This window comes from Phyllobates terribilis, unplaced genomic scaffold, assembly GCF_046119375.1.
Source record: "Phyllobates terribilis strain yellow unplaced genomic scaffold, ASM4611937v1 Scaffold_2__4_contigs__length_985480577, whole genome shotgun sequence".
NCBI classification, from domain to species: domain Eukaryota; kingdom Metazoa; phylum Chordata; class Amphibia; order Anura; family Dendrobatidae; genus Phyllobates; species Phyllobates terribilis.
In genome coordinates, this window is record NW_027362762.1 from 762,685,139 (window position 1) to 762,712,178 (window position 27,040).

The following is a 27,040-nucleotide window of genomic DNA, read 5'->3' on the forward strand; positions in this document are numbered from 1 at the left end:
TCAGCAAGTACAATTGTTTAAAAGAAAACTATAAGTAATGCACTCAACCTCCATGGCTTGTATGCAAGCTCACCATGCAAGACACCATTGCTGAACAAAAAGCATGTTTAAACGCTTTTAAAGTTTGCTCAATAACATTTAGAAAGTCTGTGCAATATTGGGAGAATATAGTCTTATCAGAGGAGAACAAATTTACATTCTTTGGATGCCATAATACACACCATGTTTGGAGGCCAAAAGGCAGTGCATATCATCCCAAAAACACCATACCAACAGTGAAGTTTGGAGGTGGGAACATCATAGTGTAAGGCTGTTTTTCAGCATACGTCACTGGCAAACTCCATATACTTGAAGGAAGCATGAATGGACAAATGTATGAAGACATTCTTGAAAGAAAACTTCTGTCATCTACCAGGATGATAAAGATGAACAAGGGTGGACATTTTAGCAAGCTAATGATCCCAAACAAACAGCCAAGGTAACTCTCCATTGGTTTCAGAGAAAGAATATAAAGCTGCTAGAATGACCCACCTGACCTCAATCCAATAGAAAATTTATGGAAGGATGTAAAGCTCAGAGTTCATAGAAGGAGCACACAGGACCTTCAGGATTTGAAGAGTGTGTGAAAGCATGGGCAAAAATCACTCCTGAGCAATGCATGTGACTAGTTTCTCCATACAGGAAGCATCTTGAAGCTGTCATCACCAACAAGTTCTTTTGCATGAAGCATTAATAACATTTCAGGAAGCGTGTTCAATACTTTTTCCCTGTGCCAATTCTCAGTATTACACATAACTTAATTTATGAACATCTACGGCTTGATTTCTTTGCCTGCGTGGATTGGATGGGCTGTTACCGACATCTGGAGAGAATATCACGAATATCATGTTATTACCACCTTTAGAAAAATATTTACTTAACAAATTGGTGACATGTTCAATAAAAACCAGTTTTGTGGCAGTGACCCTGTTACAAGAGACTCTAAGAAGATAAGATACACCAGTCTGTCATTTACTTAGCTCAACTCCTCTAGTATATGTGGATGAATGCCATCCGGACAATGAGCTTTCTTAAAATGTAATTTGATTAGACTCAGCCGTACTTCTTCTTATGTTAAATTATTTATATTGGATGGTTAACATTGATTTCTGAGTTGCTGAATGGTACCTGGCACAGGCAGTTCATTGGTGAACATGGATGAAAAGTGCATGCTTACTCTCACAGCCTTCTTTTTGTAACCTATAAGGCTGTGTCAGAAAGCCAAAAGCCACCACTACTGATCAGTAGGTATAAATACAAACTGAGAAAAGATGAGGACAAGAAGAAAATGTGCACACCCAGGATTACAAAGAAGTATCAAAAAACTTTATTAATAGAATATTGTAACACACCCATGAACAATAACAAACATTAAAAGCACTTAAAACAACAGTGTACATAGGTCCAAAAGTATACAGGATTCAGGTCCATTAATCAAATATAAGAATCCCTAGTGCAGGCATGCATCAAAGTAGAACAATAATTATTGTGCCATGTTCCCTCAGTTACTCAAACATCTCAACCATATGGTATATGAAGTCCGAATCATAGAGTGCATGTAGTAAGGAGGGAGGATAGCTGACATGAAACATACTATTACCTGTACCACAGATGACCCAACCCGTGTCGCTGCTGAACCGCAGCTTTGTCAGGGGTAATCTGTCCATGGTGGTGATGGTTTTAAATGTCACATGAATGTAGGCGTGACCTTGCCAAAATAGCAACACCTGTTTGAGCCCATTTAAGCCCATATGCAACCTTATTAAGGCAAAGTATTTTTTGTAATTTGCTTCTGAATAGATTCATCAAAATGGTGTCTCCTTGACACCATTTTTCTGAACCATTATGTGCCATCAGATAGTTAAAATAAGAAAAAAAATCCTTGTAGCCACCTTGCCGATTACTCCTCAGACCCCCTGGAAGAATTCTACATAGGCACGTGGGAGGTCAAGTGCTCAAGTTGTGATATCATGACGCCGTAGACCTACCGCATGACTGCCAAAACCATCTGGGGTGTCATAGCACCCAGAAACTCGGGACAGCACGAGAGATCCAGATACTCCATTGTGAATTGCGGGGGATCGGAAGAGGGGCCAGAGAGGTGAGTGGTGAGGTGAATATAAGGATTTTTTCTTTTTTTATATGTTTCAGTAATTATGCTCTGAGGTCTGGAGAGACCCCAGAACATAATAAGGGACATTCAATTTAAGGAGAAAAACTTTTCTGCTAATCAAATTTCCAGGAAAAAAAACACACGATCAGGCAAATTGGAATTTTGCCTGATCCGCTCATCTCTAAATAAAATGTATTTGTTATAAAAAGAAATAATTTTTTTCATATATTTTTTTCATTGGGGATTTTTTATTCTTTATTACTTTTCCACACTTTTTTTGGTCTGTATATTTTAACATTTATTGTTCATTTTTCCACTATTACTGAGAGTTCCATAAGAGCTCCAGTTATATGAAAAAATAGCCTGCTACAGTGACATATGTCACCACCAAAGCTGATCATGTGATCGCTAGGTCCTACGGAAGCATAGACAATGCGCTGGTCAGCCAATGAAAAAGAAGACAGAAGTGGAAATAAATCATTTCTGTCTTCTCCTCTGGGCTAACCAACTGTGTCTGACAGCCAGAGACCTGATTAGCTTCTGCTTGATTGCTGGAGCCCTAACCCCTGTATCTTAATTTTCAATAGCATGGGATTAAAGCCCTAAACTGAGCTCTATAAATTTATGGCACTTGGTTCTTATGAGGTTAAAACCTTTCGTCATGGCTGATGAAAATTGCATTCTTGCAAATATCTACAATGTCTTGTAGAATACTCAGTTACTTATCTGGTTATGATTAAACATCAGTGAGAGGTAAGGCTATAGCTTATAGAACATTGCAGGATCTCTACATTTTGTAAACATAAATATTGAAAAAGAGAAGTTACTTTAGGATAAGTAACCTAATCCAGATTTGGCAAAAACACTGGAATTTACTATAGGAAGTGCATAAACTGCTGTCACACTTTGACCCAGAAGCCTAAGTGACTCCAAAAGTTTCCTTAAGGTCATATAAGGAGACTTATATTCTAAATTACGCATGACACTTTGGGGACCCATAATGTATTTGGGACTAGATTCTGGAAGCCTTTGTCAGCTTAAAAATCTATTGAAACCCATATAACGATGCCAGCACTATACATTCTGCATTATGACCCAGGAGGTTTCAAGTCTCGTCTTAAACCCTTTCCATTACATTTTTTTTATCCCTTTAGATTTATCCCTTTAGCTTTATTTGAGCACTTGCTGTTTGCAGGTTGAGTTGTAGGTTACTATATAATGTACTGAAAACTGGAAAAAAATCTTCTTGGGATGGATTGAAGAAAAAAACTAAAAAATATGTCCATTGTGCTGTATAAATGACCTACAGTGCCTTGAAAATGTATTCGTAGCCCATGAACTTTTCTGCATTTTTTCACATTACACCAACAAGCTTAAATGTATTTTATTGGGATTTTCAGTTCAGATGAGACCAAAGTAGAACTTTTTGGGTTAAATGCAATGCACTGTGTGTACACTGTATCACCTTGAAAACTCCATCCCAACCGTCAAACATGGAGGTGGCAGCATTATGTTGTGGGTATGCTTTTATTCAGCAGTAACAGGGAATCTGGCCAGAGTTGATGGGAAGATGAATGAAGCTAAATACAGTGCAATCCTGGAGGAAAACCTGTTATGGGCTACAAAAGACTTGAGGCTGGGAAGTAGATTTCCAGCAGGACAGTGACCCTTAGATCAAAGCATATTGTTTTGTTTAAATGGCCCAGTCAAAGTCCAGACCTAAATCCTATTGCAAATCTGTGGCAAGACTTGAAAATTGCTGTTCACCAAAGCTCTCCATCCAATCTCACTGAACTATAACTATTTTGCAAAGAAGAATGGGGAAACATTTCAGCATCTAGATGTGCAAAGCTGGTATAGACATACCCTGAAAGAAATGCAGCAGTAATTGCAGTGAAAAGTGGTGCTACAAAGTATTGACTCAGAGGTGCTGAAGACAAAGGCAAGTCACAATTTTCAGATTTATATTTTTAAAATATTTAGAAAACCATGTATCATTTCTATTACACTTCACAAACACTTTCTTACTTAGTTTTGATATATCACACAAAATCTCAATAAAATACATTTAAGTTCCGGGTGTAACATAAAAAAATATTGAAAAGTTCATGGAGTATGACTACTTTTTGCTGCACTTTATTAACTTCATTGTGATGGTTATTATGTGTATGGAGCCATACACTTGTCCAGAAAGAGTTAAAATACATATTAACAGCTGTTTCAGAAAAGATAACAGTAACAATATTGAGAACAAATAGAAGTAGGTCTACAGTTTGCGGATTATATTTCAATGTTTGCTTGGTTCTTACATGACAGTACTTGCTCTACTCCATTACTTTTGAATTGCTTTGATTTTCTCTCTCTTAATGAAGATCAATATAGCCCTGAAAAAAGAATTCCAAGCAAATGGATTAATGGAAATATAGTTTACTATTAATATTAAATGTTGCCTAGATTCTAATAAATCATTTAATTATTTTCAGAGGATCAAGTATCAAAAGTCAGTAAAATGAAGACTGATACTCTAGTGCCGCCTCAAAGAAAACGCACAGCTCACATGCTTGAAATTGGAGCTCCCTTCTACCAGGATAATCAGCTTCAGGTCAAAGTTTACTGGAAAAAGACAGAAGGTGAATACAAATTTTGTTCTTGTAATCATTTTTTTCTATGCATCTCATATACAAAAACATGGTTACCTTTGGATTTAAAGAAATTGCTAACTTAAACCCAAGACAATTTCCCTTGTCCCTAAAAAATTAATTCAGCCACAGCAGCTTGGTGATTAGAGGACGAGAGTCAATTGTCAGAATTCATATTCTATCTAAATGGCTGAAAGATATTGATTACTGATCAGATACCTGATGTAGAATATATAGTTTAGCATAGTTGATTGTAAAAACATAGAATACTGAGTAACCCTACATGACGACTTTTGGTGAATAGTCTTCATGTCCAAATTCTGTGTTTCGTGTACACTAAAAATAACGCATGTTTAAGCTGGTGTAAAATTTAGAGCTTATCTGTGGGTAAGTGTAGTATTTGGGATCCAGGATAGCAAAAAATCATCTCCAACTTTATATAATATACTTTATTGCGTTATTACTGGACGCAAATGTAATGTATAGAGAGAATTTTATTCTCTACTTGGTTGTTCTTCAGCCCTGTGGGTTCAGAAGCCCTACTGGTGGCCATATAGATTGAGAAAGACCTGGTTGGGGTCATATGGAATGAGAAGGCCTTGTAGCAGTTAAATGGATTGAGCTAAGTCTAAGGAAAGCCACATGGATGGAAAAGGTAGTTCTGATGTTATAGATTCAGAAGGGTCTAGTAAGAGCCAAATGGACTCAGAAAAGCATTGTAGGGATTGAAATGTTGCATTTTAGTCCTTCTTGAATGTAGCCACGTGAGTTTGAGCTCTCCTTTATTTTACAACTGAATTACATATTTTATCCAAGTCATTTTCTATTTACAAGCACCAGTTATTTTCATATAAATTCAGCAGAAATGAGTTTGCCAAAGTAGAGGATCATTTGGAGTTTGGCATGGCTAATCTTACAATCTATAGGATCACAGGTAATGATGAGTTGTCATGAATCTCAGTTAACAAGGAATGGTAAATAAATTCAACTTTGCCACATGTGTTTTCATATTAAACTATATTAAAACATCATCAAATCAAATTAGGAAGAAGTTTAGTTTACCATTATCCCCAGTTCATTTTAAGAAGGGCAGTCTCAGTTCAACCAGAAAGACATTGGAATTTCTAATGTTTAGATTTTAATTTAATAGGATTATCAGTCATTTGGATTCTACAAATTTTTTTCCGTATCAAATATTCTTACACCTAAAATATCAGAACATTACCAAATATAGAGTTAAAAGCAACCAGCATAGCCAGAATAATAAATAGAATTTTTAGAAAAATTCAAAAATCAAATTAGAAAATAGCAAAAAAAGCAATGGAACTTACCAGCCAAAGGTTCAAGAGAAATGCACACCTGGACGCGGCCGGCCACCCCCTGTAGGAAGGAGATGACACAGGTGCGGAATGCCGTGAGCATTCACTCTCAACCACTCACACTGGAGGAGTGATTGCCCCACAATATAACCACACCAGATGAAACCTGCAAATAGGGTGCCATTCACACTCGTGGCACCGTGCCTGGCCGGCATCCTATTAAACGCCCTTCCTATTCGATTAGGCGGGATGCCCGGCACCCTCTCCGTGCATCGCAGAGGTGCAATGCCCCCATTCACAGGGTCACTATAAGTGGGCCTGGCCGCGCCCTGGCAGATAAAAAAGTGCAAAAAATTTTTTTTATATCATATGAGGTATTAGTTGATATCTTGGCCAAAATACGTAAGCTCGCAACCCAAACGTCAAGGGTCCTCATGATTTTGCGAGTCCCTACTCTATCATTAAAAGCAACCAGCATAACCAGAATAATAAATAGAAATTTAGAAAAGTTCAAAAATCAAATTAGAAAATAGCAAAAAAAGCAATGGAACTTACCAGCCAAAGGTTCAAGAGAAATGCACACCAGGACGCGGCCGCCCCCGCCCTGTAGGAAGGAGATGACACAGGTGCGAAATGCCATGAGCAATTACTCTCAACCACTCACACTGGAGGAGTGACTGCCCTGCAATATAACCGCACCAGATGAAACCTGCAAATGGGGTGCCATTCACACTCGCGGCACCGTGCCTGGCCGGCATCCTATTAAACGCCCTTCCTATTCGATTAGGCGGGATGCCTGGCACCCTCTCCGTGCATCGCAGAGGTGCAATGCCCCCATTCACAGGGTCACCATAAGTGGGCCTGGCCGCGCCCTGGCAGATAAAAAAGTGCAAAAGAAAAAAAATTATATCATATGAGGTATTAGTTGATATTTTGGCCAAAATACGTAAGCTCGCAACCCAAACGTCAAGGGTCCTCATGATTTTGTGAGTCCCTTCTCTATCATTAAAAGCAACCGCCCTATTTGCAGGTTTTATCTGGTGCGGTTATATTGTGGGGCAGTCACTCCTTCAGTGTGAGTGGTTGAGAGTGAATGCTCATCGCATTCCGCACCTGTGTCATCTTCCTACAGGGGGTAGGGCTGGCCGCGTCCTGTTGTGCATTTGTCTTGAATCTTTGGCTGGTAAGTTCCATTGCTTTTTTTGCTATTTTCTAATTTGATTTTTGAATTTTTCTAAAAATTCTATTTATTATTCTGGTCATGCTGGTTGCTTTTAATGATAGAATAGGGACTCGCAAAATCATGAGGACCCTTGATGTTTGGGTTGCGAGCTTACGTATTTTGGCCAAAATATCAACTAATACCTCATATGATATAAATTTTTTTTTTGCACTTTTTTATCTTCCAGGGCGCAGCCAGGCCCACTTATGGTGACCCTGTGAATGGGGGCATTGCACCTCTGCGATGCACGGAGAGGGTGCCGGGCATCCCGCCTAATCGAATAGGAAGGGCATTTAATAGGATGCCGGCCAGGCACGGTGCCGCGAGTGTGAATGGCACCCTATTTGCAGGTTTCATCTGATGCGGTTATATTGCGGGGCAGTCACTCCTCCAGTGTGAGTGGTTGAGAGTGATTGCTCACGGCATTCCGCACCTGTGTCATCTCCTTCCTACAGGGGGGGGGGCGGTTGCGTCCTGGTGTGCATTTCTCTTGAACCTTTGGCTGGTAAGTTCCATTGCTTTTTTTGCTCTTTACTCTTTCCAGCCCGCAATGTCTTACATGTTCAGCTATTCATCTAAATCATTGTTTCCCAAACTTCAGTCCTCACAGCCAAGGCCATGTTTTCAGGATTTCCAAAGTGTTGCACAGGTAAGAGAATTCCCGACACCTTGATAATACTTCCATCACCTGTACAATACTAAGGAAATCCTGGAAACATGACCTGTGGGGGGCTATGATGACTGGAATTTGGGAAACACTGATCTAAATGGTCAGTAATTAGAACTCAATATGATTAGTTGGAACTCCTAAACCTACAATGCACCACTCTAATAAAAAAAAAATTCAGTGCTAGAGTGGTACTTTAAACCTAAGGTCCCTTCCCCTACTCTTATATTTATTCTTCGGCGTTTTTACCTTTTTACGGCATCGGTCCGGTCCTGCGGTGCCCTCTTCTTGACCACATCTTCTGACTTGACCAAAATTAGAAGCTACGTCACAAGGTTATCAATGCAAGTCTATGAGAGCCAGAACGAGGCTCTCATAGACTTGTATTGAGTTGTGACCTGTAGCTCACTCCATGAAACACTGGAGTAGCCGGCAGGTCACAAACTGCCAGTGACCGACGGGAGCAGCAATGATAACAGATAAAGACACTGTAAGCTGAGTATAAGACAGGGCGGGGGACTTAGATTTGAAGCACTACTCCAGCTGTAAAATAAAAAAAAAATTTGTAGTCTTGCTTTAAGGATGTAACCCCATTAAAGTCAGTAAATACTCAGTTGTTGATCTTATGCTGTCTTAGGCAAATCTAGGCAAAGAGAGTTTCAAAAAATGTGTTTCATTCCCTCCATCTTCATTACTGTACTATGGCAGATGTTTTAACGGATGCATTGTCACCAATTAGTTTTCACTACTTTTATTCATTTATGGAATATAAAGGGCATACTCACATGCTACATTTTTACCACTTTTTTTCTGTGCGTTTTTGCCATGGAAAAAATGTGTCATCTCTTGCACATGTTGCTAATTTTTTGCTTGTTAAAGCGTTTTTTTTGTTCCAAAACTGCAGCTTGTGAATTCTTTTAGTAATTAATTAATTTTGGTAGCGGTTTTTACCCCTTCAAATGAATGGGAAAAATTGCAAGTAGAAACACATAAAAATGTATGCAAAATAAAGTCAAATATGGACTTAATTTATGAAGTCTTTTTCTTGCCCATACTCTGTTTTTGATACAGAAAAATCTGCTGCAAATACTAAAAGTGTGCACATAATCTACCGTAAATTTAAAATTGCATTATAATAGTAAACATCCATACATATTTTGCTAGTCTGCAGGATTTTCTGCATGCTCCTAAAACATTATTGTACAAAAGAGAAAACAAAAAGGCTAACTCAAGAATTATTCATGAAAAAAAAATTGTGATAGGTTAGATAGAATGATATTACCTGGTGCCATCCCTTTGCGCCATTTTACCATTTTTTTGTACATCGGGCAATCTAAGAAACATTAAAGGGAATCTGTCACGCCCTGGTAGATATCAGACCTCTACTATGGGCATACAGGGTATAGAAAAGTGAAAATTTACATACCTGTATGGCCCATAGTAGAGGTTTGATTGTAGAGAAAAGTGTTTTTATGAACTCTGTTTTGCACAGGCTTGGCGTCCGGGGGCCGCCAAGAAATCCCCGCCTGTCTGTATATTATCCCCCTAAATCCCCCCCTATCTGTTTGTTATTCCCCGCCTATATGCTTAGTTACCATATCCCCCCCCCTCCCCTGCACATCACAGGGCCCTGTGACATGCAATGTGCTCCCTGACTTCCGGGGCATGCGCAAAGCGCCGCTCACATAGGGCCCGATTTGCTTCCTCCTGGCCCGTCTCTCCGTGCACTGCGCTGCAGGAATCTATTGCGTAGGCGCCAGGAAGTGACAGTGACTCCCCGGCACTAGCGCTATAGAAACCTGAGGCGCAGAGTACAGAGAGATGGGGCTGGGATGAAGCAAAGGCCGCTCTGATGAGTTACACTGAGAACTGAGTAGTTCACTTTTGTCTGTTAGATGTTAAAGATGAAAGGACCCACATACAGTTTTTGCATTTGTTGCATATTTATTATAAACATTTTCTTTTCAATCATTCTCTGCTTGTTTTATCAAACTGTATTATATGAAGTGTTTTCGCTAAATCATACAATAAAGTAATGTACCATATTATTTCCAGTAACCGTGAACCATACACTGTGACAAGCCAAGCATCAATAAGTCCTCCTCAGACATAACAGCTTTAAAAAGTTAGGGCTGTAGTGCTAGATCATGTGAAAATAATAAGGAGATTAATGGAATGTCCTGATATTATTTGAAATATTCTCTTTAAGAAGAATCTTTACAAGAAGTATATATTGACAATATGTGTATGCCTCTCACTTGTTTGTACTTGCCATCATTATGACATATCTATGTTAGTACATTAGGAAAGGCGTATAGTTCAGTAGTCTTTGAAATAAGTATGGATCACTAAACTGATCTCCATCTGCTTCTAGGACATTTTGAAATGTTCTCAGTAATTTTTCCAGCAAGAACTTACTATGTTAATCTTTAGTAAACTCAATTTTATGAAAGTAAATAGTTTTATCTCAACCTAACCCTGAGATGATAATTTGGCTTCTAATTTATAAAATATAGTATAAAAGATGGTATACACACAACTAAACATTTCCAAATGTATAAAAGGGTAAATGTGTAAAGTGGTAGTCAATGGTATTTCCTTTCTTTTTAAAGGGAATCCGTCAATAGACTCTACCGTAAAATGACAACTTGATATAAGTGATCCAATGTCTTATTCCAGAGATATTCACATTTTTCTTAATTTGTAAATGAGCTTTTAAGATCTGTTTAAGATCTATGGTGTGAAGATATTCAAGGTAATCCCTTGTAGATCCCTGTGCACTGGCAGGCGGGTTTTACAGAGCTCTACATATGCAAATTCAACACTGCAGCTTGCAAAGGAGTGGGCTCAGAAGTGAAGAGTGAGATCCCTCACAGCAGCTGCAAGCTACACAGGATGTCCCTTCCCCCGACGCTATGTGTTTCTTTGTTCAAGAAACATAATTCAACAGCGAGTTATGGGAAAACGATTCATCTCAGTGATACACAAAATAGATCGTTGGAAACCTGAGGGGATGGGGAATGCAATCGTAGTTTTAAACATAGTCCAGTGCATAAGGAAAATGATATACACAGCACAGCCTTGCAGGGGCCCCTTGGACTCTGATGTTTGGTATCCACACATAGCAGGGTCCAGGCTTGATCCAGACACCAGAACTGGCTCCCAAGGATGGTCCAGAAAGGAGGTATAGCTCATCTTAGTTTTTGGGAATCTATAGCTGGGAGAGAACCGGGGTGGAGACTTGGGCTTGAGCAGGGGGCAGTAGGGGGAGTGACCCAAAGAGTTTATCAGTTCCCTGCTGGCTGAGCCCAGTTTCTTTTTCCTGGGAGGTCACGGCATCAAGATGTGTGGGAAAAGTCCATCCACCAAGTGAGGAACTACAGCCTCCCATGTGGCTGCCCTCACCCACAAGCCAGGCCTTTCCATCTACACTGGTAATTGATTCTTACGTTCTGCTTATACTTGCTGTACTCGGCTATTGTATTTGTAACTGACCACGGTGTAAGTATAACCCTTATGTATATAGTATATTGTTTAGTATGCCTTACGGCGATTAAATATATAATTTAACCTTGGGCTGTTCTTTTATCTCGATCCACGAACCTTATGTCTGTTTTTCGGTCCAACGAACATGCTACTGGCTGGTTTCTAGCCCGATATAAGCCCGATATATATCAAATAGAAACTGGTGGCAGCTCTACCAGACCGACAAGGCTCTGCTTCACTGGAGCCAGTGAAAGAGCCTCTCAGCTTGTCAGGGGGTGTGAGCGAGTGTGGTGCCACGTCAGTGACTGAGTGGGCCACCTTTGCTCACTCCCTGGTGCCTGTCTGTACCCATGGGGACAGGGGGTGATGGTGTAGAACTGTACCAATCTGACCTTACATGTCCTTGAGGCGGGTGTGGAATGTCACGTTGGTGCAAAGGGTAGATCCATATCACGTTCTCCATCTGGCATGGTGTGATGTCAGGTGGGTGGCGGGGTGTGGATCCATCACAATTGGTGACAACAGCGAGGTTCTGCGGGGTCTCCCTGTTGCCATTTATTCACATATGGGTTGGACTCTATAGCTTTTTTTTTAATGTAAGGGAGTCTTAACTGCATGAGACATGTAGATAAGGAGAGCAGACTGTCAGTCATTACAATTCTCACACTGGTAATGCCCACTTTCATTTAAAAAAGGTCTGGCGCAGATTCTCAGGGAGATCTGTGTTCCGCCCATAGATCTTAATAGCTCATTTGCATATTAAGAAAAATGTGGATTTCTCTGGAATAAAATCTCAGATCGCAGATATCAATGTATCATTTTATTCAACTTTCTATGACCTAGATGCACATATAGACACCTTAGGAGGGTTGATCCTACTGACACATCCCCTTTAAAAAAAGTGCAATTTGACACCTTACATGAAATTAGTCAATTGCTTGTGCAATGTTAGTTTATCTTAAAGTAATTCTTTCTGAATGATTTCACACTCCTAACTATTTATGTTCATTTAGCTCTTTTGAAGGCAAGTTCATAAATACCTTCACAGCATTTGAATTGATATGTAAATGAGACTGTAGATTTGAAGCCTCTGGCTGGGTGCCCACCTAGCGTTTTTCAAGCGTTTATGCTGCGGAATTTCCGCAGCGTAAACGCTTGTTAAACGCTAGGTAATTCGCCCCCCATGGTCCCCAAGGGGATTCCGCATGTTCTATGCACATGCTGCGGATTTTTCTGCAGCGTTTATGCTGCGTACAAAAATCCACAGCATGTCATTTAATTTTGCAGTAGCACAGCGGAACTCCCGCCATTGACTTGCATTGAGACGCATAGAAACCGCGACTGTACATTTTTACAAGCGGCTTCTATGCGTCTCTATGTGCGGATGGTACCCAGTTCTGGAGGAGAGAAGACTCTCATCCAGACCTGGGTACCATTGTACCTGTAAAAAAAGAATAAAATAACAAATAAAGTTATATTCACCTGTCCGGCGGCTTCTCTCTGAATGCCGGCATCGCTTGAGGACCTGCGGTGACGTCACAGTCATGTGACCGCAGGCCCTTCACCGCTCTGTCTCGCGATATACCGGCAGCCGGGAACCAGACAGGAACGAGAGCTGCAGCCACACCGGGGCCTCGGGGGTGAGTATAGCTTTATTTTTTTATTTTTACGGTCACACTGTATAAATCCGTGCTGTTTGCATGGATTTATATAGTGTGACCTAGTTGTCAAGCACTTTCCAAGTGATGCTATCGCCTGGAAAGCGCTTGTCAATCTGCATGCGGAAACGCATGTGAATCCGCATGTGGATCCGCATGTATTCTGCAGGAAAAATGCATGCACAATCTGCATGCGTTTTTTCTGCCAGGGAGATGCAGAAATGCTGCAGAAATTTTCTGCTTCATTTCTGCATCGTGGGCACATAGCCTCTGTCGCTCCAGCTCTATTCCCCACCCAGTATGGCCACCTCCTGCTTGACTGACAACTACTTAGCCTGATCACTCACAACATAGAGGTTGTCAGTGAAGCAGGAGGATGTGGCACTGGATGAGCAATAGAGCTGAAGAAACAGAGGCTTCAGATCTTCATCCTCATTTACATATTAATTGAAATGCTGATTTCTCAGGAGTGGACTGGCCATTTAAACATATAGCTGTATAGCTGTACTTGCCTTTTAAAGTGCTACATGCACATATAAATAATTTTGGGGATAAAGTCCTGCTGATAGATTTCCCTTAACCTTCTTAAGTGAGATAACCTTCTGTGACAAGTAATCATGTTGGCGTGTTATTTAGCGTGTTGGCGTGTTCGAAAAACATTTTTTTGCTGATTGAGGCAGTTCAGGCTTCTGATACCATTGATGATCTAGCAGTTTCATTTGGTCATGCAATTTCCATGCAGTGGTCACTACAGCAGAAGTGTGCTATTACATGCTCAATGAATGGCCTATCATGTAATATATTAATGGGCTGATTCCAGAATGGAGTTGTCTTCTACTTAGTGAATGGTTTTCCATTGGGTCATATTAATGGAAAACCTCTGAATTGTTCTATATTTGATCTAATTTCTCATATATAAATGGTTGGATGGAAGAGTCTTTGTGCATTACGTACATTCTTAGTAGGACAGTGAGCATTAGGAAAAGTGTTGAAACAAGTGTAAATATTGTGACTGCGATAAAGAAAGGTCTCATGTCTATTCTGTGGATAAAACCCCTCAAACATCAATGAGCTGAACAAAAGGGAATGTACATTTTCTTAGGTAAATATTACATTGCAGGTAATGTGTACAAGAGGTTTTCCTTACACAAAAGATCATGCAAAGCAAACCTATTCATATTAACCGCAAACATTAAATACAATGGAAGAAAAGTAAATCAAAAGATGAATATTTAAAATTCCTTCCCTGTGTTACCACGTTCAAAGTGAAGAAGCGTGGCAAAAAATCCAGGGCACATCTGTATAAATAAGACTCAAAGCAGAGTTAATTGACAGAAGAGATACAAATAGCATTCTTTTACAAGTGCCTTAAGGAAAATGGGGCACAACATGATGCACACTGGCTGAATTAAGAATTGGCTACAGTGATTAGTTCTGGTCTGTAGCTAATCCATTTAATCAGGCAGGAATGCTTGGTCCTCTACTGTTATCCTTGCACTTTCTTAAGACGAGAAGGAAGATGTAGCGAGACATAGCTCATAAGTTCATCTCCTCACTGTACTACCATACAGTATGATGGCAGGAGAACAAAGACCCATTGTACTGAGAAATTCCACGGCTATTCAGAGGGCTTAGCGTGTTTGTCTCTGAATAGTAATATTTTTGTTGCATTAGCGTTCATTGAAAGTGACTTTTTTTTCCTCTTGGTTTTATACTCCAGCTCACTCCTTGTATATCATTTCTTTGACTGAATGAATAGATGTTAATCAGGAATTTGTCTCATGAGGATACATATTGCTCCCCAGTAGGTGCAGCCTATAGAATTCATTGATACAAAGTAATATTGGAAGGCAGTGACTGTTACAAGAATTCAAGACAGGACTTTACCCCCGGTTATAGAGAATAAATGCAGAATTGGGGGGAAATTCAGAACCCATGTAGCAAATCTGTAAGCACCAATATGAGACAAAGGCAAACTTTAAGGAAAGATTTTATGTGATGCTGGTGGCATTAGTTAAAGCCACTTTAGTATGACCATTAAAGGGTTTGTCTTATCTTCTGAGTGCAAAGCCCTTGTACAGACAATCAACTTCGCAATTTATTTTTATTTCCTTAGTTATGACTTATTCTCAAGAATGGAGGGATTTTTGATGCTACAGTTTGCTGCTCATGGCCTTTAGAGTCTATTAGAGGTGTCAGGCCTCCTAATCAAACAGTGCAGCGCTTACAAGCTCTTTGCTATAGAGCTTGCAAGCACTGCTCTGAAATTGGTGGGCTCCAGAGCCCCTGTGCTCTAATGATGCAGCATGGAGGGGCACACAGTTCGAGCTTTGCCACCGAAGTGTCAATCATTAGGAGTGCACTGTTCCTTGGCAAGCAGGAAGCAGGAGAACAGAGCTTTTCTGACATAAGATGATGCAAAAACTCCTTGAACAGAATATGGGTTTTCTTTAAATGATGCTTGTATGGGGAGAGAAACTATATAAAATAAAAACAATGAATGACAGACATCAGATGCTAAGTGTTGTAGTCTGATGAGTTGATGTTTTCATCCTGACTTATTTCAGGCATTAGGAAGCAAAATGCCTAAGATAACTAGACTTTGTATTATGTCAACTAAAAAGTTCAATAACATTGCAGCTAAACCTGGTTAAAAAAATACTATTGTTTTGTGTATACAGTTTTGACGCAAACCTATGCGTCTGCATGGTTACATGATACTGCCCTCCTGATGCCCCTCCACTGCCTGAAGGAAGACGATAGGGCAGATGAAACTTTACTGCAAAGTCAGATTATACAAGTTTAGGCCTCCTTCACACGCCCGTATAAAACGCGTATGTGAAAACCTGGTACAGGTGTAATCAGTGTTTTTCATCAGTATGTCATCAGTGTGTCATCTGTATCTCATCTATGTCTCCATTTTTACCATCAGTGTGTCATCAGTATTTTTCTGTTATGGATAAAGAAAGAATTCAATTACAAAGCTTCTCCTATACTTTACAATGTTAAACACGTACAACACACGGATGACATCACGGACCCATAGAGTTGTATTGTCTCTTCTCATCCCATCTGAAAAAAAGGACATGTCTCCATGTGTTTTGTACGGATACACGGTCTATGTAAAACAGACATGTACATAGCAGCATATATTATAATGGATATATATGGTGTCCATTAAAAAAAATGGATACCACATGTACTAGAAACACGAGCATGTGAAGGAGGCCATGTTCACACGTTCAGTATTTGGTCAGTATTTTCCATCAGTATTTGTAAGTCAAAACCAGGAGAGGAACAATCAGAGGAAAAGTATAATAGAAACTCGTCACCACTTCTGCATTTATCACCCACTCCTGGTTTTGGCTTACAAATACCAATGTAAAATACTGACCAAATACTGATCGTGTGAACGTGTCCTAAGTTGTAGTCTGTGATGACAGAGACAGATACAGCAGGCAGGCATGTAATCTGTAGACACAAAAGAGAATTGCTATTAAAAGGCATTGCTTTGCTAAATGAGATGCATTGACTTAATAGAAATCAATACTATTTATTGAAAAAGTATTTGAAAAGATTGATTGCGTCGTGGTTGTATATGTTACAAGCACATGCGCTACATTCCCAGTCCATAGGACATTATTGTAAAAAAGAATTGGGGATTTTGCATGTTAAGCGAAATCTGGAGTAGCAGGGGATGAATGTAATGCCATACAGTCCATACTTGATACATTCACTTTATAATTAAAAACACACATCTTCATGCATATGAGAACCCGCAATGTCGCTGTAATTAGGAAAATGGGTTTGTGGTTGTGCATAATCATGAACAAGCCTCCGAATAGAAATGACTATATCACAGTCATATGGTTTCAGATTTATCTAGCACAGGAACCTGCATTGTGGTATCTGCTGAATCTACATGTGGATCACACATTCTTCACAGAGATATCAATTTCAGTTATTCTCTGTTGCACGCTAAAAGGCTTTGCACAGGCAGGGAACATTCACAGAACCATGGTCTGGAGCCTGTGTCACCTGTCGTAACACTTTGGCCTTCACTCTTCTACTTAATGTGTAGAACTTTTTTAATCTCATTTCATGATGGCTGAGTCTTCTGCGTGGACCAGAGGTCACTTTCTCAATGTAAGTCTATGAAATTTAGAACAAGGCGCTCATAGGCTTACATTAAAGGGAAACTGTCACCAAGTTTTTGACACTTAATCTGAAAACAGCTTAGAGACAGAGACCTTGATTCCAGTGATGTGTCACTTATTGGGCTTCTTCCTGTTGTTTTGATATCATTACTGTTTTATCAGCAGGAGATTATCACTAGAGAAATAGTAAACCTGCTGCCATGTATTCCTCCATATTTATGTGCGCTGTATAACTCTACCCCCACCACTGATTGGCAGCTTTCTGCTTATGCACAATGAATACCGAAAGCTACCAATCAGTGGTGTGATCATGGTTATACAGAGCTCATCATTCAGAGAACTGGTAGATCTGCAGCAGAGAAAACTGTGGTTTTATAAAAACTACAGCACTTAATCAGTCATACATAAATGAAATCTGGATCTCTGCCCTGGCATGCTTCTACACTCAGATGGGATAGCAAAAACCTGGTGACAGATTCCCTTTAATAAGGATTGATCATCAGTTTAAGTCAGCAAGTTAGAGCTGTAGTCACATGATGCAGAAGAGGGCCAGAGCAACATTGGAAATGGCAGAAGACTGCTACATTTACCTAGTGACGGTAGTGCGGGGAAATTGAGAACATGTCACTGGCTTTCACTGCTATCTATTTATGGAGATATGTGATGTAATATATGATCTGGCCAGTAGAGGGCAGCAGAGAGGCCAGTGTTGCAGCACAGGGGTTCAGCAGTTGGTGACTGATGCTCGGGGAGTTCAAGGACAGTGAAGCTACGCAACATAGGTCTGGATAGAGCGGTGCAACTCTGGATCTGTTTTTGGTGACTCTGGGATGCATTGTTCGGCTTGACATGAGCCAACACGGTGAGGACTGCCAAGGATGCAGCATATTGGGCTAGGCCATGTGAGGCCTTATTTCTAAGGAATTAGGGAAGCACTGCATTAGAGAGATCGGCATTCTCTAAGAGATTCCAGTCAGCGTTTCTGATTATTCGTGACTCAGTCCAGCAAGGAATCGTCCACTTCAGTCTCAGGATGTACTGATACCATCTGACATTTGAATATATAAATGCGCATATATAAATAGCTTTATGGAGGTCTAGTTAGTTAGGAGAAAAAGCCTCTTCTGTAAGAAACACTTCAAAAACTCTCCAAATAAGCAATTACTAGAGTGCTAGCACAATACTGTCATTTTATGGCTTTATGCATAGAAAGAGTTACTCGCATGTATTTTTGCTGGCATATAACTGTTAACTGTACCTGTGTATACTCTTATTCGGTATTATTGAGAGGAATTGTGGTCATCATATTTGTTATTTATTCACTGTTTACCTACCATCCTTTCCTTTGTTTTTTTTTATAAACTGTTTAGTAAATATTTATATGTCATTTAATCTTTGTGCGTGTCTGCTGATTGTTTCTGTTCCCCTCATCCTGTGGCCGTCCCTCGCCCACTTTTCACATTTCTTAATGTGCACAAGCCCTATAGGATTTATAAACCTAGACTTATCAATATTTATGGCAGTGGATATAATTCACATTCTGAAGAATAGTTTGTTGCCTTTCTTTAAACATTCTGTAAAAAAAATGTGAACATTGTTCATGTCAACTAAAAGTAAATATTTTAGGAATGAAACACTGAAACTTGGACATGACCCAACATTGATAAGACGATGAAAGATTCTAAGATGTGATGTTACCTGAACCATATAAGATGCATAGTGATGTCTATACAGGTGATTAAAATGATGATAGTACATTCCTAGGAATTTGCAAACATACTTGGATTTCAGAGTCATCCTTATTATAATTTGTAAATGGAACATGTCAGCTCCATCATGTAACGTTCTGTGTCACCAATATGTCACTCTGCTCCTAAACAAATTAGAAATGGCTGGAATGTATAATATATTAAAATAAGGCTACTCACCTGCTCCAACCCCGTGGATCCAGGTGCTCCGGTGATCTCTGCTGGCAAAGAAAGCAATGATGTCTTTTCTTTCATCATCAATCCACTGAGGCCTATGATTGACTATAGGTGACTGGAACAGGACGTCAATGTGCCTTGGATGACATCCCACTGATAGACAGATGTAGTTCTACGTGCAGTTTAAGTCCAGGTTCAGATGTTTGAATTTTGGCCAGTGTGCTGTTTGTGTCTGCATAGGACTGCACGCGGCCACCACAGGAACCAATATTAGTCAATGTGCAAGTGAACAAAAGAGGTTTCCACATCAACCTTAGAATACTGTGTCTCTGGTGTATAAGAAGGACATAGCTGAATTAGCACAGGTGCAGAGAAGAGCAACCAAGGTTATTAAGGGAATGGGTGGACTGCGATACCAAGATATGTTATTAAACTTGGGTTTATTCGGTTTGAAAAAACGAAGAGTTAGGGGCGATCTTATTACAATGTGCAGATATATGAGGGGACAGTACAAATATTTTTCTAATAATCTTTTTACACTTAGACCTGGAATGATGACAAGGGGGCATCTTCTACAGCTAGAGGAAAAAGGATTTAATCATATTCACAAACACAGATTTTTTACTGTAAGAGCAGTGAGACTATGGAACTCTCTGCCGCATGATGTTGTAATGAGTGATTCACTACTAAAATTCAAAAGAGGTCTGGATGCTTTTCTTGAAAAATATAATCTTACAGGTAATGGGCACTAGATGTGTTCGGTCGTTCAGTTCCTTTTAAAGGGAACCTGATCATCTGATTGATGCTGGCTGAATTACGCGCTGCATGAATCTGACACTGCATGAATCTTTCACAGCAAGTATATTTTAAAAAGCTATCCTGCGACTATAAGTTTTAGCTGACTAGTCCAAGGCTGGTACCAATGGATTCTCCCCTCCCATAATCCCTTCAGGACAAGTCTCTCCCTATTTACATCTGAGCGGATCCCCAGTAGCTTCTTTCCGTCTCAGTCATTTTTCCTGACTCTCCCTATGTAGACAGAAAAACTATCCCATAAAAACATGATTTTAAACAATATCTACTAAAAAAATCTTATATTAAAAGTTAAAGTGTTTATTGAAATAATGGAGTACCTCAAGTGTAGTGGGTCTGTTATGATGGAGATACGGAGAGCAGAGAGCGTGCTTCTGCAATTTTAGGACTTATAGGAAACTTCATAAGATGCTAAAGAAATCACCAACATTGCCTAAATGTATCAACAGGACCACATACTGTACGTCACCTACACTTATATAGACACCGATCCAAGGATATAAATAGGCAGTGTGAGACATATATTAAACTGCGTAGTTGCCGCTAAGAAGTCTCCTTCAACACAGCTGAATAAGTCTCCTATCTACATGAAATCCTGAAATTCCCCTTCTCCTACCAAATTTGCAAAGATAAACCATTTTAAATCTAAACTGTAGCTACGAGTAAAGTAAGTGACAAACCAATGGAATCAGAGTCTCTTCCCTCACATCATGCTGCTCTCAGATAGGATAGCAAAAAGCATGGTCATGGATTCCCTCTAAAGGTATTCCAATGTTAAGTGTCACAAAAAAAAGAAAAAAAAAAACTGTATATATATATATATATATATATATATATATATATATATATATACATGTTAGTGTTGATCGAGCACCGAAATGCTCGGGTGGCCGGTGTTCGAATCAAGAGACAAGCATAATGGAATTGAATGGCAAACTAGAGCACTTTTCCATTCAATCTCTCTCTCGGCTCAGATAATTCAAATGAGCTTCTTACGGGGACCCGAGCACTCGAGCGCCACAAAATTCTCGGCACAGTTCGATACTCGAACGAGCACCCTGAGTATCGAGCAGTGGCAAGCATGCTCACTCAACACTTATATATATGTTTATAAATATATATATATATTAATCTGCATTTTATTTAATTATTCCATGCACTACAGTATGTATGACATTCACCAAGTGAGAATTGGGAGTAGACCATTCTGAGATGAATGCTGATAACTAATGGACACACTGTCTGGGTAGAAGAAGTATTATATTATGCAGTGCTTAACCTCTGATCTTTGCCACATCTAACTTCTTGCAGAGCTATAATCCTGAATATGCGCATACTATAATCCTGAAATCACATGTCTTATATGCATTTATTCACAATATGTGTTTTACCTGTTAGAATATTACAAGAAAAAGTGCACAGGTAGTTGTATTCATGAGGCCACCCATCCGGCCCCGGCACGCACTGAGAAATACTCAGCCGCCCTGCGCTGCCCTCCTAACCATCTGCATACTCGGGCTGTCAGGACTATCTGATCATACAAGACTGAGGATCCTTAAGTCCTTTATATGTTCACATATGGAATCAACCTGTGAATGCTTCAAAGCTGTATTAAATTACTAACAATTGTTATCAATCTCTTTATATATTCATGATGGATTTACATTCAGGATTAATTTAAATCAAAGTACAAAGTCGTTGATGAATATTTAATATCACGTGACAATGAAATATAGAGCTTGGCAGTAAATTTTCTGCCTTTGTGCACTTCTTTTTAACCGGGAAGGAATGTGATGAAAGCCTGTGCTTGACCTCACTATGTCTAGAGCATTTTAGTTTTTATTGAAAATTACATTCAAAAGTGTCAGGTCACATGAAATGCTGTAATGTACCCTCCTCCTAATAGGGCTCATTTATGTGACCAAATGTCCCGTTCAGCAGTGACAAAAAGGCTGGCTATACACTCAGTGTGCTCATATATGGTGCCTCTATACTACTCTATTATGGAAGTAGTTTGCAAAGGACAATCCTCATGCAACTGCATCCACAACATGCTCTGGACTATATTATGGCCCTACAGACTTCTATAGCTGCCATATTACTGCTTTGTACATTACAATAACTGCAAAAAATAATAAAAGAACCCCTCAAAGGGTGAAATTCCTCTGTTATACTGATGTTTAGGAAGATTATTCTATCGTTAGGGATCAAACTTTGCAATCCCACCATGACCTGTTGTTATTGATTGCACTCATCCAGATGATGAAATGTACTAGGGCACCAAAGAGCACATATGATCTATCACTAAATATTGTCAGATGAGTAATGAGGACTGGGGACACCTGGTTTGCCAGGAAGTTAAAGGGTCATAGGTCTCAGATTCCTGATTTTTGTGATGTTTTGACACATGTTTGCTTGGTGATTTCAGTATGTTTTAGAGTTTTATTTTTTGTTTAGCGATATACCTAAAATGGTGAAAAGCTGCATTCACTACATTTCCCTGTAGTATTATTAGTATTATTAATGGTAATAGTCTCTGTGAGAGAGAGCAGAGAATCCTCTGGAAATTAATGGGAGTCTGCCACCCCAAAACACAAAATAAACTAAGCAAATGGTCATAAAAGGGAACTAACCTAAATGAAAAGCTAAATTTAGTGCAGTAATTGTTGCCTTTATAGTTCATAAAAAGTCATTTCATTATGCAAATTAGGATGTGCCTTGCACCCTCGGCATGGACGAGTGCACACTGCATTTTACCGCCAGTTGAATTAGCATGCCTCTCTGTATGTTGATTGACAGTACTCACTTGCCCAGCACAAGCACTACCTGAGCAGAAACCTCCAGCATTCGTGCACACCCTGACAGTATAAAAGCCAAGTGTACTGTATGCGTACAGACCTCTCTGCTTTCTACTGCAGTTACTACTCTTCCGGGTAAATCACTATAGTGAATGGTCGCATTAGAGAGTGCACTGTCAGTGTGTGCACAAACACTTGAGGTTTCTGTTCAGGCACTGAGTGCCTGGCCATGTCAAGGGTGCACTGAGCGCTTTGCCATGTCAAGGGTGCACTTAGCATCCTAATTTGGCATATTGAAGAAATGGCTTTTTTCTGAACAGTAGAGCCATAATTACTACACTGAAGGTACGCTTGTTATAGGGGCTAAGTCCCCAAGAAGGTCATATGCCATGTTTAATTTGTGTTCCGTGGCAGACACTCTCCCTTTAAAACTGTCTTGTCTAATTAGTCAGTATATCACAGAAACTTTTTAAAGGGGAATAATAAGTAACAAAGTGTATCACTTATCCATAAGCTAAATGAAAAGTGTCTGATCGCTGTGTGTCTGAAGACTTCACAAGAATCGGTCCCCAAAGTCCCATGTGTGAATGAAGCGTCAGTTCGGATGCATTACCATCACTCTATACATTGAAATGTGCAGTAATCCGCTATCTTCAGCAGTCCCATAAGCAATCTGTCCCACTGGCAGAAAATAACATGGAGGTCATCCATGTGCACTGTCACTCCATTCAGCAGGGAATTTGGGGATCTGGACCCAGTTTTCATGATCGGTGATGGTGCAAGCACTTAAAACCTCCAGTGATCAGACACTTATCAGTTATTCTGTGGATAGGTTTGACTAACAATAAGCATATATTTATACATGATTTCTTTATAATGTGTCATCGCAGGAGAAGAATTTGCTTGCTTGCAATGGGAATTTTAGTTTTTTTGCTTGGTATCATACTCTTAAACCAAAAAGTTAAGCCAGAACATATGTTGGTATAAGTGCAATGTATAAGGGTGCATTCATGCTGTGGACATTTAACAAACAAATCCTAAGATAAAAACAAAATGAGAAAATACCCTGTAGTAAGTAAATAAATAAATAAATAGTAATAGTACATGTAAATAACATAGGATACTTAGTTAACCACTTCGCGCCAGAGCCTGTTTTTGCCTTCGTGACCGGGCCAATTTTTTCAATTCTGACCACTGTCACTTTATGAAGTAATTACTCTGGAACGCTTCAACGTATTCCCCTGATTCTGAGACTGTTTTTTCATGACATATTGTACTTCATGATAGTGGTAAAATTTCTTCCATATAACTTGCGTTTATTTGTGAAAAAATCGGAAATTTGGCGAAAATTTAGAAAATTTTGCAATTTTCAAACTTTGAATTTTCATGCCCTTAAATCAGAGAGATATGTCACACAAAATAGTTAATAAATAACATTTCCCACATGTCTACTTTACATCAGCACAATTTTGGAACCAAAATTTTTTTTTGTTAGGGAGCTATAAGGGTTAAAAGTTGACCAGCGATTTCTCATTTTTCCAACAAAATTTACAAAAACATTTTTTTAGGGACCACATCATATTTGAAGTCACTTTGAGGGGTCTTTATGACAGAAAATACCCAAAAGTGACACCATTCTAAAAACTGCACCCCTCAAGGTGCTCAAAACCACATTCAAGAACTTTATTAACCCTTCAGGTGCTTCACAGGAATTTTTGGAATGTGGAAAAAAAAAATTAACATTTAACTTTTTTCACAAAAATGTTACTTTAGACCCAATTTTTTTTATTTTCACAGGGGTAACAGGAAAAAATGGACCCCAAATTTTTTTGTGCAATTTCTCTTGAGCGTGCTGATACCCCATATGTGAGGGAAAACCACTGTTTGGGCGCACTGCAGGGTTCGGAAGGGAAGGAGCGCCATTAGACTTTTTGAATGTAAAATTTGTCTGAATAATTAGCAGACGCCATGCTGCGTTTGGAGAGCTCCTGATGTGCCTAAACAGTGGAAACCCCCCACAAGTGACACCATTTTGGAAACTAGACCCCTTAGGGAACTTATCTAGATGTGTGGTGAGCACCTTGAACCCCAAGGTGCTTCACAGAAGTTTATAATATTGAGCTGTAAAAATAAAATTTTCACATTTTTCCCACAAAACTGTTTTTCATCCCTTAATTTTGCATTATCATAAGGGTAATAGGATAAATTGCACCATGAAATTTGTTGTGCAATTTCTCCTGAACAAGCTGATACCCCATATGTGGAGGCAAATTACTGTTTGGGCGCATGGCAGGGTTTGAAAGGGAAGGAGTGCCATTTGACTTTTTGAATGTAAAATTTGTTTGAATAAGTAGCAGACGCCATGTCGCATTTGGGGAGCCCCTAATGTGACTAAACAGTGGAAACCCCCCACAAGTGACACCATTTTGGAAACTAGACCCCTTAGGGAACTTATCTAGATGTGTGGTGAGCACCTCGCACCCCCAGCTGCTTCACAGAAGTTTATAATATTGAGCCGTAAAAATAAAATTTTCACATTTTTCCCACAAAACCGTTTTTCATCCCTTAATTTTGCATTATCATAAGGGTAATAGGATAAATTGCACCATGAAATTTGTTGTGCAATTTCTCCTGAACACGCTGATACCCCATATGTGGAGGCAAATTACTGTTTGGGCGCATGACAGGGTTTGAAAGGGAAGGAGCGCCATTTGACTTTTTGAATGTAAAATTTGTTTGAATAATTAGCAGACGCCATGTCGCATTTGGGGAGCCCCTAATGTGACTAAACAGTGGAAACCCCCCACAAGTGCCACCATTTTGGAAACTAGACCCCTTAGGGAACTTATCTAGATGTGTGGTGAGCACCTCGCACCCCCAGCTGCTTCACAGAAGTTTATAATATTGAGCCGTAAAAATAAAAGTTTCACATTTTTCCCACAAAACCGTTTTTCATCCCTTAATTTTGCATTATCATAAGGGTAATAGGATAAATTGCACCATGAAATTTGTTGTGCAATTTCTCCTGAACACGCTGATACCCCATATGTGGAGGCAAATTACTGTTTGGGCGCATGGCAGGGTTTTTAAAGGGAAGGAGCGCCATTTGACTTTTTGAATGTAAAATTTGTTTGAATAATTAGCAGACGCCATGTCGCATTTGGGGAGCCCCTAATGTGACTAAACAGTGGAAACCCCCCACAAGTGCCACCATTTTGGAAACTAGACCCCTTAGGGAACTTATCTAGATGTGTGGTGAGCACCTCGCACCCCTAGCTGCTTCACAGAAGTTTATAATATTGAGCCGTGAAAATAAAATTTTCACATTTTTCCCACAAAAAATCTTTTTCATTCTCTAATTTTGTATTATCATAAGGGTAACAGGATAAATTGCACCATGAAGTTTGTTGTGCAATTTCTCCTGAACACGCCGATACCCCATATGTGAGGGAAAACCACTGTTTGGGCGCACGGCAGGGTTTGAAATGGAAGGAGCGCCATTTGACTTTTTGAATGTAAAATTTGTTTGAATAATTAGCGGACGCCATGTCACATTTGTGGAGCCCCTAATGTGTCTAAACAGCGGAAACCCCCCACAAGTGCCACCATTTTGGAAACTAGACCCCTTAGGGAACTTATCTAGATGTGTGGTGAGCACCTTGCACCCCCAGCTGCTTCACAGAAGTTTATAATATTGAGCCGTGAAAATAAAATTTTCACATTTTTCCCATAAAAAATGTTTTTCATCCCCTAATTTTGCATTATCATAAGGATAACCGGAGAAATTTCACCATGAAATTTGTTGTACAATTTCTCCTGAGTACGCCGATACCCCATATGTGGGGGAAAACCACTGCTTTGGTGTACGGCAGGGTTCGGAAGAGAAAGGAGCGCTATGTTGGCTGGGATAGGCAGCAGACACCATGTCACATTTGAAGAGTCGCTGATATGCCAAAACAGCAGAAACCTCCACAAATGACCCCATTTTGTAAACTACACCTCTCAAGGAATTCATCTAGGGAAGTAGTGAGTATTTTTTAATTTTTAAATTTATACCATTGGGCAGTGAAAAAATCATAATTATATTTTTACCACAAAAAAATGTTTTACCCTCAGATTTTACATTTTCACACAGGGCAATGGGTAAAAATGGTGCCGAAATGTGTCACACAATTTCTTCTAAAAGTGTCAATACCCCATATGT

General features: G+C 39.5%; 1 protein-coding gene across 1 annotated transcript in view; it reads left to right on the forward strand.

The window, feature by feature from the left end:
* ANOS1 (anosmin 1) overlaps window positions 1–27,040 on the forward strand; it is a 345,355-nt gene that overhangs the window by 273,898 nt on the left and 44,417 nt on the right. The window contains exon 9 of the mRNA XM_073667333.1: window positions 4,636–4,782. Coding sequence (XP_073523434.1) covers window positions 4,636–4,782 — 147 coding nt within the window. The remainder of the gene's footprint in view (window positions 1–4,635; window positions 4,783–27,040) is intronic.